This window comes from Actinia tenebrosa, unplaced genomic scaffold (genome assembly GCF_029948245.1).
Source record: "Actinia tenebrosa isolate PJP-AT-01 unplaced genomic scaffold, QUT_ActTen_1.0 PGA_scaffold14__42_contigs__length_11649687, whole genome shotgun sequence".
NCBI classification, from domain to species: domain Eukaryota; kingdom Metazoa; phylum Cnidaria; class Anthozoa; order Actiniaria; family Actiniidae; genus Actinia; species Actinia tenebrosa.
This window is the reverse complement of record NW_028292574.1, coordinates 6,360,875-6,373,247: the sequence shown is the minus strand read 5'-3', so window position 1 is coordinate 6,373,247 and position 12,373 is coordinate 6,360,875. Positions and strand designations below refer to the sequence as shown.

At 40.6% G+C, this 12,373-nt stretch overlaps 2 protein-coding genes across 2 annotated transcripts in view; one reads left to right on the top strand and one right to left on the bottom strand.

Moving 5' to 3' along the window:
- LOC148911328 (type-1 angiotensin II receptor-associated protein-like) overlaps window positions 1-12,373 on the top strand; it is a 45,532-nt gene that overhangs the window by 30,216 nt on the left and 2,943 nt on the right. Inside the window, exons 2-3 of the mRNA XM_089029308.1 lie at window positions 10,537-10,571; window positions 11,261-11,372. Coding sequence (XP_088885434.1) covers window positions 10,537-10,571; window positions 11,261-11,372 — 147 coding nt within the window. The remainder of the gene's footprint in view (window positions 1-10,536; window positions 10,572-11,260; window positions 11,373-12,373) is intronic.
- On the bottom strand, window positions 5,673-8,259 carry LOC148911329 (uncharacterized). The gene is made up of 4 exons (XM_089029838.1): window positions 8,025-8,259; window positions 7,114-7,264; window positions 6,809-6,853; window positions 5,673-6,455 (listed from the first exon to the last, which is right to left on the bottom strand). The coding sequence occupies exons 1-4, from the start codon at window positions 8,214-8,216 to the stop codon at window positions 6,220-6,222; spliced, it is 624 nt and encodes a 207-aa protein (XP_088885964.1). The 5' UTR covers window positions 8,217-8,259; the 3' UTR covers window positions 5,673-6,219.

The window sequence follows — 12,373 nt, the reverse complement described above, 5'->3', positions numbered from 1 at the left end:
AAAGGAGCGTCGGCCATCAAGAAACTCGCGACCGCGGCCAGGGTATCAGAAGAAACGGCTAAGAATTGGTTAAAAAAGCAAACCCTCTGGCAGGTTTATCTTCCCGTGCCTAAGTACATTCCCAGGCCCAGCTTTACCGTAAATGTCCCCAATGAAGTTCATCAGGCGGATTTGCTTTTCTTACCGCACGACAAGGTGAGAAAAAAGACCTATAGATACGCTTTGACCGTAGTCGATATCGCAAGCAGATACAAAGACGCCGAACCCATAACCAGCAAGGATTCTGGGGAAGTCGCAGAAGCCCTAGGTAGGATTTATAAGCGCGTCTTGAAATGGCCTAAGCTGCTGCAAGTGGATGCGGGGACAGAGTTCATGGGCGTGGTTACTAAGACCCTGAAAGACTACGACACTAAGATTAGAAGAGCCGAAGCTGAGTACCACAGGGGTCAGAGCATTGTCGAAAGATTCAACAAGACCTTGGCCGAGCGTCTCTTTGGGTACCAGTATTGGAAAGAGCTGGAAGATCCCTCCAAGCGCAACAGGGAATGGACTCAGAGGCTCCCCCAGGTCGTCGCGGCTTTGAACAACGAGGCGGCCAGGGCTACGGGAATGAAACCCAAGGATGCTATAAAAAAGAAACACGTGGAACACAAGTCCTACGTCAGAAGTTCAAGGGCGGTCTTCCCCCATGAAAAAAAATTAGGTAATGTCACGGTCCGATATCTCTACGGACCGGGTGAATTAGAAGGAGGATCCAAAAGAGCTACGGATCCTAATTGGTCTTTGGAAACTTACCAGATCCGAAGCGTAATAGCTAAGAAGGGTCAGCCCATCTTGTATTATCTTCACGATGGCGCCACACGTGGGTTCGTCATGGAAGAACTGCTTATCGTGTGATGTCCGAATGCTATCGTATGCACTCCGTCATCACACATCCATCGCTTACCGTCAAATGCAGACAGTGACACCTTCTCCTGCGTGACGTTATGTATCTGATGACCATAGCTGCGCAGGCTGTTCATCTTATGCCGCTGTTCCTTGCGTGTTTGTAATACGTTGAGGTAGGACTCGTGCGTAATGTCCTTCTTAACCACGTACTTTTTTACGCCTTTAGCTTTCTTTTCTACGCCGTCTAACTTTAGCACGCTGTACATCTTTGGTTTCAGACCCACGTACTCTACTATGGGTTTTCCTAACATTTCGTCTTTCATCTTCCCAATTACCTTCTTATTCTTCGCAGAGTAAAGGAAGTGCTCCTTCGGGTAACCGCTGGTGTCGTGCTCGTCTATGTCGGGGAGGCAGTCTTTGTAAACGTCTTCCGTTTGCACTTCTAGAATTAGGGAGTCGGTGTCTGTGTACAGGAGGCGACAGCGGTCTCCGTACTTTGGCTTAAGCTTATCGTAGTAGAACTCGTACATAAGCAGCTTCGATAGATCCAGCACCGTAAAGCCTGTGTAAACGGGCTTGTTTAGTAAGAGGTTTGCCCTTTTCATGTGAATCACGTAGAAGTTCAGCATTTCTACTTATCTAACGAAGCCTGGCTGTGACACGTATGCTTCTGCTTCCTCTTTGGTGCTGACTATTTTTACGCTTACGCGCTTGCGGATGTTCTCCATTGTCTTTCCGAACACGCTGTTGTTCATCAGTTTGAAAAGGTTTTTCTCGAAGTCATTTTTCGCTGCGGTACGCTTTTGCGTGTTAAAGTCAATGTAGGGACGCATCCAGGGTTCCTGCGTGAATTTTAGGACTCTGTGGATCTTCTCTACGCGCATTCCGTGTCGCACGTAGAACTGCAGGTTGCGGTAATGTACCACATACTTCTTCTTATCCATCAGGTTCATAGTTAGTTTCCTGTACGGTTTGTAACCAGGGCACATTTGCTTTTGCAGCGGACTTAGCTGCTTAAATGGTATCTCTATCGCTTCTGGTGCTAAGGGGAACTCATTGTGTTCGTCGTGCAGGCGCTCTGGGTACTCCAGATCCACTTCTAAGACGTAACCCTTGTCTTCCTCCTTTCCTACCTGCATGTAGAAGTCTATCGGCTTCACTGGATCCCATTCGAAGTCTCTCACAGGTAGGTACTGTGACATTGCCCAACCATAAAGGTTATTCGCATCCAGGTAGTAAATGTATGTGGTTGGTTTCTCTGGGTCGTGCTCTACTAAGGGGTTGTTTGCGCGGGCGTAACGTCGGCTGGGTCCGCATACGCCGCCACGAATACCGTCTTCCATAAACCGATACATGTCGTACTCCGTTAGGAGATCCAACTGCGCATTTGTTTTCTTTAACAAAGCACTCCAGCTGAGCCCAGGAGCCGTGTAGAAATTAGCGGGATCCAATCCGTAATATTCCATAGCCATCTTTCTGAAGCTTTGGAAAACATCTGCAAGCAGCACTACGTCAGACCTTAGGTAGATGTCGTGGTAGTCCCCCATGTTCTCAGAGGAGTACTTTTCCCACACGTCTAACGCATGCTGGTACTCCTCGTCCTTTATACCGGACTCGTTTAGGGTGCTGTAGAAGCGATCTTTGGGTGGTAGGGGTTCTTTGAATCGATCCCAGGAGTCCATGTATTCGTATGGGTACACTCCTTTCCTTTCCGCGCCGTATCGGCTGGAAATGGGGAACTCCGTGTTGTATTTAACCAAGTTTGCTAAGGAGTCCGCCATGAACTGCTGCGAGTCTAAGAACTTCAGCTTGCCCACAGTTACGGACATGTACCTTTCTTTGTTGTTGGGTATGCACTTTACTTCGGAGCCGTCTGTTCCTTGTAGTAGCAAATGGGAGTCGTAACCCCTTAAATTGTGAAAGAATACGGGTATTTCCATTTCTGGATCTACTTTGAAGTTTATATTGCATTTCCAATGAGCCGCTCCTCTGTATTTACCCGTGATGTGGCAGTGATCCCTAACCTTATCCACATAGAAATCCTCCACGAATGCTTTATGACAATGAATGCAGTGGGTGGAAGGCTTTCCCGGCTTTTCCCCCTTCTTAGCATACTTCCCGCATTTAAAATGAGCTTCTCCTAAATACTTTCCATCTTCATCCCACGCTTTCTTGGCTCGTCTTCCAAACTGGAGAAGCGTATGTTGACAAATGTGGCATTTCTTTGCCTTGGTAAAAGCCTCCTGGTTCTCTTTGGTAAATACCATCTTCTTTGGGCGTCTTAATTGTTCTCTTATCTCTTCCTCCTCTTCTCGCAATGCTTCTAGAAACTCATTAGCTGCGTTCTTACCTCGGTAAATCACAGGAGGGTTGGCCTTACCATCTGATCTGACTATTATGTAACCAAAGGAGCAGATCTCGTGTAATCCCACCTTATTCGTGGCACCACTTTTCTGCTCTTCCTTAGTTATCAACGCTTCAAAGTCTGCATATATCACGTAAGGCACCTGCATCTGCTTTTGATGGTCTGCGTATGAAAGCTCTTTGTTGGTGGGTATCTGGATCCGTTGCGCCACTTCTTCGACTCCGCGGCAGATCTCATCGTGTTTCTTTAGGGTATTTAAGGATGTAAATGACAGCAAGCAGCAGTCGCAGAAGTACTTTTTGCCTTTGTGCTTAGTATGTCTGTAGAATAGTCTGCTAATGTGTTTAACCCATGAGTAGTGTCCGCCGTGGTAGAATAAATGTACGCGCTCTCCTTTACTTTTTGACAGAACTAACGGTACTATCGTCTGCTCTCTGACTCCGTAAACGTTAATTGCTAGATCGTTTATTTCCTCAAATATGGGGATGTCTATCAACTGCATGGGAAATTCCACACCATCCCACTCTAAATCATCTGTGGGATACTTACTTGTCCTACAGGGATCCTTCTCTGCTGGATACAGTGCAGACCTGATTGCCCACATAAAGCATCGATTGTCTTCATTCTTCACGTTTACAATAGCCTTCTTCCTTTCTACCCACGTTGGTAGCGGTACGTAACTCCCCCCTCGTATGGGTACGTACCTGGCCATACTTATCTCTATTCCTTCAACCTCCTCTACTGTCCAACCCGATCCTTCTTTCGTGTAGTTAGACAGCGACTCCATTATTGCTTCTAAGGCTTCACTGAGTGACCTATCCAGATTCGTGGATTCTAATATCACTAACGACTTTGATCGCAACATTGCTGTCGTCATTACCTCGTCTTTTGACAAACTTACTTCTACCATTATGCTCGCTTTCAGGGCTCCTAATTCTTCTATACCTTTTCGGAGAGTCCTTTTAACCTTCCTTTCTGACTGACGCCAAAACTGTCTAACGTCAATCTCACCGTTACCGGGTATTGACATCGTGCTGAAGTTGCTTTGGGATTCCATCTATATAATAGGAAATATTTTATACCTAATACCAAGCACTTTTTAGGTCGTCGTAGTCGTACTCACAGTCCTGACAATGCCAAAACAATTTAACCTTAGTCTCAAACTTCTTACCACATCCACAATCATAACTGCTCATACACTTCGTCTTCATTTTCAAATGCTTTTTCAAATCCGCTTCTTTCTTAAAAGTTCTCTTACATTCTTCACACTCCATATATAGACTAATATATTTAAGTGCGCTGTTGCCCTCAACCACACTTGGAGTGGGGGTCGTCCGTAGGTGGATTTTTTATACGGATCTTGCCCGTGTTGAGATTGCGCTGGAACCCCCATTCCCTATACTACTCGCTGCGCCTAAGCTCTGGAATAACCTACCAGAAATAATAAAAAATGCTGAGACTGTTAAACAGTTTAAATCTTTAGTTAAAACATATCTTTTCAAAGAAGCTTTTGACTGATCTATTGCGTCCTTACGAAATACAGATTATTGTGCTATATTAATTTTAACCCTATATTGTTTTAACCATACTTTTATATTAGCTATATATTAATTAATTTGTTTTAGATTATCATTATTATAACATTTTAGTCTAGTTATCTATATATATATTATAATTATTACGTCTTAATTATAGTTTATTTGTGATACACATTGTAAACGCATTGAGGCGTAGCGAAATGCGTCATAAAAGCTGTAAATTAAATTAAATTAAATTAAATATAATTTCCATTATTTCATAGGATATATATTATTAGGATTAGTTTTTACCAAATAGATTTTATTTATTGTAGGATATTTTGCGCTAGATTTATAACAGTTATTTTACGATTTGTCTTGGTTGATTGTTATTTAAATCGCCAGCTAGAAGGTATAGGTTGCTATCAATAGACGTCACTTTCAGTAACAGCTGCGTTTTTAATGGTTGGTAGAATCCTGTAGAATCTTGAAGGTCGTTTTGTTCTCTTGTTTTCTTTTTATTATATTTGCATGTAATGTCTATCCGATATCCTGACATCTGCAAGTTTTCGTTGCCTTGTCATTGCCTTTACTGACAACTCAGTTCTTGCAACTCTTTCGCGTACTTCTGTTTAAAGTTGTTTCTGACCATTTTCAAGAATTGAACGAAATCTTTCTGATTTCATGTCGTAGAAATAGCCATATACAATAGTTTGAGGACTTATTTTGACATGTTTTGACTTAGCATCCGCTAGTTGCCCCTCAGTCAACAGATTGTTTGCCCCCCAGTTAACCAGCATACCCGATACTTTTACCCTGGTTACTTGTATGCTTTGCGGCGCGTTGACCAGAAAAAAAATCAATAACAAAACGTGTCATGTTCTGGAGCATGACATGAAGTCATATATATATTTTTTTATTGTAGTCATTCATTTACATTCTTGAAGTCATTAATTTACTTTTTATTGTTTGGTTAAATATTATATCTGTATGTAATGTCATTATCGAATATCCTGACATCTTATAATCTTAGATCTTCTAAAGGTTTGCTTTTGCAGCCGCCAAGCTTTTTGACCAAAAAGACACTAGGAGACCGTGCTTTTTCGGTGGCTGCTCCGAAGTTATGGAACAATTTACCTCAAGAGATACGTAACTAGAGACATTTTAATAGATTAAAGACGTTGTTAAAGACCCACCTTTTTAGACTAGCTTTTAATTAGATTTCCTTTTACTTAATATTCACAAATTAGTTATTAAACATTTTATATACTCTTTTTGTAGTTTTTTAGAGATTTTATGCCTTGTATTTTAGTGTACCTATATGTAATGCGCAGTTGATCATATTAACATGTTAAATTGCGCAATGCAAATAATAAACTATTATTATTATTATTATTATTATTATTATTATCTGCAACTTTTCGTTGCCTTGACCTGATATTGCATTTACTAACAACTCAGTTCTCGCAAATCTTTCGCGTACTTCTGAATAAAGTTTTCTTTGCACATTATCAAGTCTTGAACGAAATCTTTGTATATTTTATCGTCACAAGGAGCAGACTTGTAGCAGTCCATGAAGTGACTAACATCACTGCATAATTTCTTGTTACTCATGAATTCCTTTGCCAATTCAGTTGCACAGCGGCGGTTCATTTTAGCAGCACAAGGTGCAAAGTCGTCTGCCTCTGAAATGAAGAGATTGAAAATACTGAAGTAGATGTTACATTTTTTTCGTGCTTACGCCACTCCCTAGTGTGCTTTATTACTGAACGGAGCACGGCGAAAGCCGTTTTATTTGTGAACCAGATTCCGCTCACTCCATGTTAACTTTGCTTATAAATAACCACATTAGAGTGCACGCACTAAAACCGTGAACATTAAATAGTACTAATTAGTACTATTTCTTAAAGAATCCTTTGTTTTCTATCGTTTAATTATCACTATTTAGTGCTAAAAATTAGTATTTGTTTCACGGATTTAGTGTGAGCACTCTATCATGCGCACGCGTCGAGATTTATTAAAATTAAGTCTTACTAACCAAGGTCTTTCCAATGAGCTATCTTCGTGAGATATTCTTCTTTATCTAATAAAAAAAGAAAAAAAAAAAGAGAGAGAGAACCCTTTTGTCTCTTCACATAATTCCTTCAGGCATTATTTCTTTTTGAGAGGAAAGAAAACAATTAAGGCCGATCTATATTTTAAATTTTATTGTTTCTAATTTATGGTGACTGATGAATGAAAACGTTTTAAAAAATTACTACGGCCTTGGAACGGTTTTTGGACGATTTTTGCCAAGCACCGTGTTCCCTGACGTAAAGTAGCAAAGTAGTTTAGTCTAGATACCATGAAAAACTTGTTCCAATCGACTAAGGTCAGGGTGGGTACAAACGCCCAATTTATTGTCGATGATCATGTGCTGGAGGACAATGAATCGTAACTCGTTTATGAATTCCCCAGAACATCCAAGATTGGACATCAGACATTCACCGATACCCTGCATGAGAATGGGAAAACATTATCAGTAAGGTTTTGCGGAAATTGGGGGATTAAAAAACTACCATGCCTTTCACCCAAGCTTCTTGTTTTTTCCCGAACCCTGAAACAACCTCTGGTACTGATAAAAGGCAAGGCACGGCTATAACTCACAGATAAAACCCTGAAACAACCTCTGGGCTAATCTAAGTCAGGGCATGGCTAATTCACAGATAGAACCCTGAAACAACCTCTGGGCTGATCAAAGTCATGCAGGGCATAGCTAGCTCACAGATCGAACCCTGAAACAACCTCTGGGCTAATATAAGTCAGGGCACGGCTAACTCACAGATCAAACCCTGAAACAACCTCCAGGCTGATCTAGGTCAGGGCACGGCTAACTCACAGATCAAACCCTGAAACAACCTCTAGGCTGATCTAGGTCAGGGCACGGCTAACTCACAGATCAAACCCTGAAACAACCATCTGGGCTAATCTCAGTCAGGACATGGCTAACTCACATATCGAACCCTGAAACAACGTCTTGGCTGATCTAAGTCAGGGCATGGCTAACTCACAGGTCAAACCCTGAAACAACTTCTGCGCTGATCTAAGTCAGGGCACGGCTAACTCACAGTCGAAATTTGTATTTAGCATGTTGGGTTTTGAACAGGAAAATGAAATCCAAGAAATACCCCTCGAGTCAAAAGGTCAAAAGAAAAACCCACACCCCATACTTACATAAAAATAACGCGAAAAAAGTATTAAATTTAATAATTTACCTTGTAAGAGTTGCAATAGATGTTCATTAAGGGTTGGTTTTTGTCGGCGGAACGATACGCGTCCGCGTAAACTCCAAAACACCTCGAGTATTCATGTTTCTCGCAGTCGCTTATGTCTGGCCTCGCGTTAACCACGAAGACATGCCAAGAGAGAAGAAGAACGATAGCAAAACGTGTCATGTTCTGGAGCATCTTCAAGTCGTGAAGTGTAGACCTTCTGAACTCTTGAAGCCAATAAGTTTGAAATTGTATCAAACCCTGCATTTATCACTGATCTGTATGACGTAATTAAGAACTGGGGGGGGGGGGGGGAGGGGGGATAGCACATTTGATATGGAAACTATCTGTCACCACCTTATTGACTGTATGACTTAGTTGAGAACTGAGACTACGCAGTAAAGCGCACAAAGGGACAAGGGCGTATCCAGCAAAAATTTTAGGGGGGGGACTAATTGAGTTTCTTCCGACAACACAACGGAAAACAATATAAAAAAGGATCGTTTTTTTCTGCTGAAGAGGAGGGGGGCTTCAGCCCCCCTTTGCCCCCCTCCCCCTGGATCCGCCCTTGAGGGAGGAGGTTTGTGAGATTTTCGGTATAGCAAAATCCTTGTCGTTTGGAGGGATGTATGTGTATTTTGTTCTATTCCTAGACTCTGTATTATGTGAGAGTAAAGTTTGTTAGTTCCCTGCCTTGATTGGAGAGCTATTCTGTGGGGGTTCCGATCATCGTTTTATAATCCATCCCCACATCCGTTTTTTAACATGCTAAATTTCAATTCATTGTGTGAGATGACCGTGCCTGATCCATCAGCCCAGAGGTTCTTTTAGACGTTGGAAAACATCGTTCCTCAATTTCATAGACAAATATTGATTTTCGCATTGTCTTCTTGACGAATTTTGCTGATGCATTTGGTCCTCTCTCCCTGTCCCTTACTCTCTTTTTCTCTCCGCTTGTGATTCAAGCTAACTTAGTAATTGATGTCCACTTAAGACGTCCTATCCCCCCTTTCCTGACTTAATGATATGTATTTCACACAGACTAGACTTTTGACTAAAAATATATCGACCAAACAAAGAAAACAAAAAAAAAAAAAAAAAAAAAAAACTCTAACAAACAGACATAATAGAAAACATTCTTTCAGTAACATACAGTAACCTTCGTATCTCAAATGCTGCTCCGGATTTCTTTGTCTACGAACTTAATACTGAAGTTTTGCTAAAATGAAAGAGGAGTAAAAGCTCAATGAATAGAAAACTAAGTAAAGAAAACTGAATATACTCGTTAGTTAAAGTTTTTCTTTTTTCTTTCTTTTTCTTTTTAATATGAATGAGACTGATACGACAGTCGAAAATAGCCAATCTGCCTCAAGGAACATTTTTATTTTTCCTTGTTTGTTAATTGTTCATCTTTCTTTGTTTCCATTCCTTTGTCTTTCCTTTCAATGGCAGCAATTAGCTAGATTTATTCCCCCATATATTTTTATATATAATTGCCATTATTTTATAGAATATATAATATTAGGATTAGTTTTTACCAAATAGATTTTATGGTTATATATTAGTAGATATATTTTATATTTTAGGATATTTTGTAGTATTTTGCGCGAGATTTATGACAGCTATTTTACAATTTGTCTTGGTTGATTGTTATTTAAATTGCCAGCCATAAGGTATAGGTTGCTATCAATAGACGTCACTTCTGGTAATAGCTGCGTTTTTAATGGCTTGTAGAATCTTGGAGGTTGTTTTGATCTCTTGTTTTCTGGTTTCATGTCGTAGAAATAGTCAAATACAATAATTTGAGGACTTATTTTGAAATGTTTTTACTTAACATTCGCTAGTTGCCCCTCAGTCAACAGATTGTTTGCCCCCCAGTCAACTTCAAAAAAGTCAAGTGATTGATAGTAAGCGCCATTAAACTGAAATCCAACAAAGCAAATTAACAAAACCTATTAGAGTTAAAATCAGAGGGACAATCAGAGGCACATTAACGTAAAAATGGCAATGTTTGTAAAGGCGACTTTCATAACTCAGTTTTTTCAGATAGAGAAAATGAAGCCTTTTTACCAGAAACTATTAATGCTATTTGAAAAAATACTTCACCAAAACTATTTCCAGTAACTTTTGTAGAATTCGACTGCATACCAAAGAAGTTATGAAAGAACGAAAATAGAGAGTTTTGTATGTATTTATCACTGGAAGCCTTGGTGGCCTCGTTTTTGGTGCATTTTCAAAACTTCAAATGCTCACATCTTGTAAAGCCGGATTTATTAATTTAAGTAGAAACTCACACGCCTTATCCAAATCAACAAGATCAATGATTTAAAAGGGTTTTCACTCCAAAAACATTGATTTTTAATGTATATACAAATAAGCTGCAGCCAGTTATTATTCTCTTTTGTTATATCATCCAACATGACCGCCGTGTCTTTGTCATTTCATTCTCTTGGGAATGATTGAAAACCAGCAATAGAGATGTACAACTCATAACCCTTGTTTTCTTTTCTCGTAGATAATCGTCTGTATTCACTTTGCCTTGACTACATGGTAAGTAGTTTATGATCTTGTTGAGATTACAACAAGCCTGAAGCGAGATGACGTCCTACCCCCGACCCGAATAATAGTTTTTAAAATTCTTTCATATTAAAATTTTTGATTCCTTAAAGAATACAGGAACAATAGTCATAATTAAAGGACAAAAGCAGTGTGAAAAGGATTATGGTCTAGAGATGGGGGTAAAACGTCATCTCGCTTCAGGATTATTACTACCATCATCGTTGAAGTGCGACCCGCGAAGTTTGATGCCGTTCACAGTAGCATCTCAACGACTGCCAATCAAAGAACTGCAATAAAAAAGACTATCATATTGAGGGAGATTTCAGACTGAACTAAAGATTTCTATAGTCTTATCCTCTAAACTCTTTAATCCAGTCTATTAAATATTGTTTAGTCCTTTGTATGAGCTATACTGAGGCCCCGTCCACACGTATCCGGAAATTTTTGTATCCGCAAATTTTTTTTGCGGATACGAAAATGTTTGCGTCCACACGCAGCGTATTCGAATCGTTTTCACCGTCCACACGTGTCCGTTTTCGTAGAATTTGCGGATACGGTCACAAAAATTTGAGGACACGTGTGGACGCAACCCGTATCCGTAAAATAAAAATTGCGGATACAAAAATTTCCGGATACGTGTGGACGGGGCCTGAATACATTATATCCTTTTTATTATTCAGGGCAACCTTGTATACATTTCTGCCGACTTCTTACGTGTTTAGCAATTTTCTTTTGTTTATTGTTGGATTATGGGCAATAGCTGACTCACAGCGCACTGATCCGTCCGTGATGGTGAGTACACCATGCAGTATTCCATCCCAGTCGTCTTAGGCCCCGTCCACACGTATCCGCAAATTTTTGTATCCGTAACTTTTTTTTGCGGATACGAAAATGTTCGCGTCCACACGCAGCGTATTCGAATCGTTTTCGAATCGTCTTCGCTGTCCATACATATTTCTTGATCCGCCCTGATGCACGCTAGTGCCTAGTCCCTTTAACGGATAGTTTTCTTATTGAGCATGCGCAAAATCGTGTTTACGTCATCGTATTCGAAAATTTGCGGATACGACCGTCGACACGTATCCGTATTCGGAGCGTATTCGAAAATTTCCACTCTAGAGACCGTTTTCGAAAATTTCCGGATACGCATACAAAAATTTCCGGACACATGTGGACGGGGCCTTAGCTAAGGTGCTTGGCACTCTTTCTGATTTTGAGGGTTTTTCCGATCCTCCGGTTTTTCCTCCCTCCTCTCAAATTAACCCTACCTAAACTGGTTAGATCTGTGCTCCTGGGTCATAAATGGACTGTTTAGCTGTCTACAAAGGCACTTCACATGCTTTCTGTTCGACCCCCCTTGATTTGCGTCACTGCTGTCGGCTTTTCTAGTTGCCCCTCAGTCAACCGATTGCCCCCCCCTCCCCCCCAAGTCAACTCCAAAGAGTCACGTGATTGATAGTAAGAAAGTAAACAATCTAACGAGTCTCCAATCAGCAAGGTCAATATTCACCATAATCACAGAGCCTGAGGGGAAGAATTGTCTTAGTATAATTTTAGACTTGAATATCAGAGAAAAGACGAAATTTAGGTTCAAATTTACTTTGTTGCCGCTTTCTTGCTGTTACCGGGAAAAATGTGTCTTTTATCTTCTTTTTTTTTGAAAGAATCACCTGTGTATTTTTACTAAAACAATTGTTTGCCTCAGCCTCAGTGAATATCGGAGAACATTTACCTCGCCGCTCGAAGACTCGCGTCTCGTTAAATATTCCCCGATATTCACTTCGCCTTCGGCG

Bases quoted from the DNA above. Each gene is read 5' to 3' on its own strand.
- LOC148911329 (XM_089029838.1), bottom strand. From the start codon at position 8,216: ATGCTCCAGAACATGACACGTTTTGCTATCGTTCTTCTTCTCTCTTGG. The intron at 7,265-8,024 runs GTAAATTATTAA...ATTCTCATGCAG, and splicing joins TCTATTGCAACTCTTACAAG to GGTATCGGTGAATGTCTGAT. The intron at 6,456-6,808 runs GTTAGTAAGACT...TCTTCATTTCAG, and splicing joins AGCTCATTGGAAAGACCTTG to AGGCAGACGACTTTGCACCT.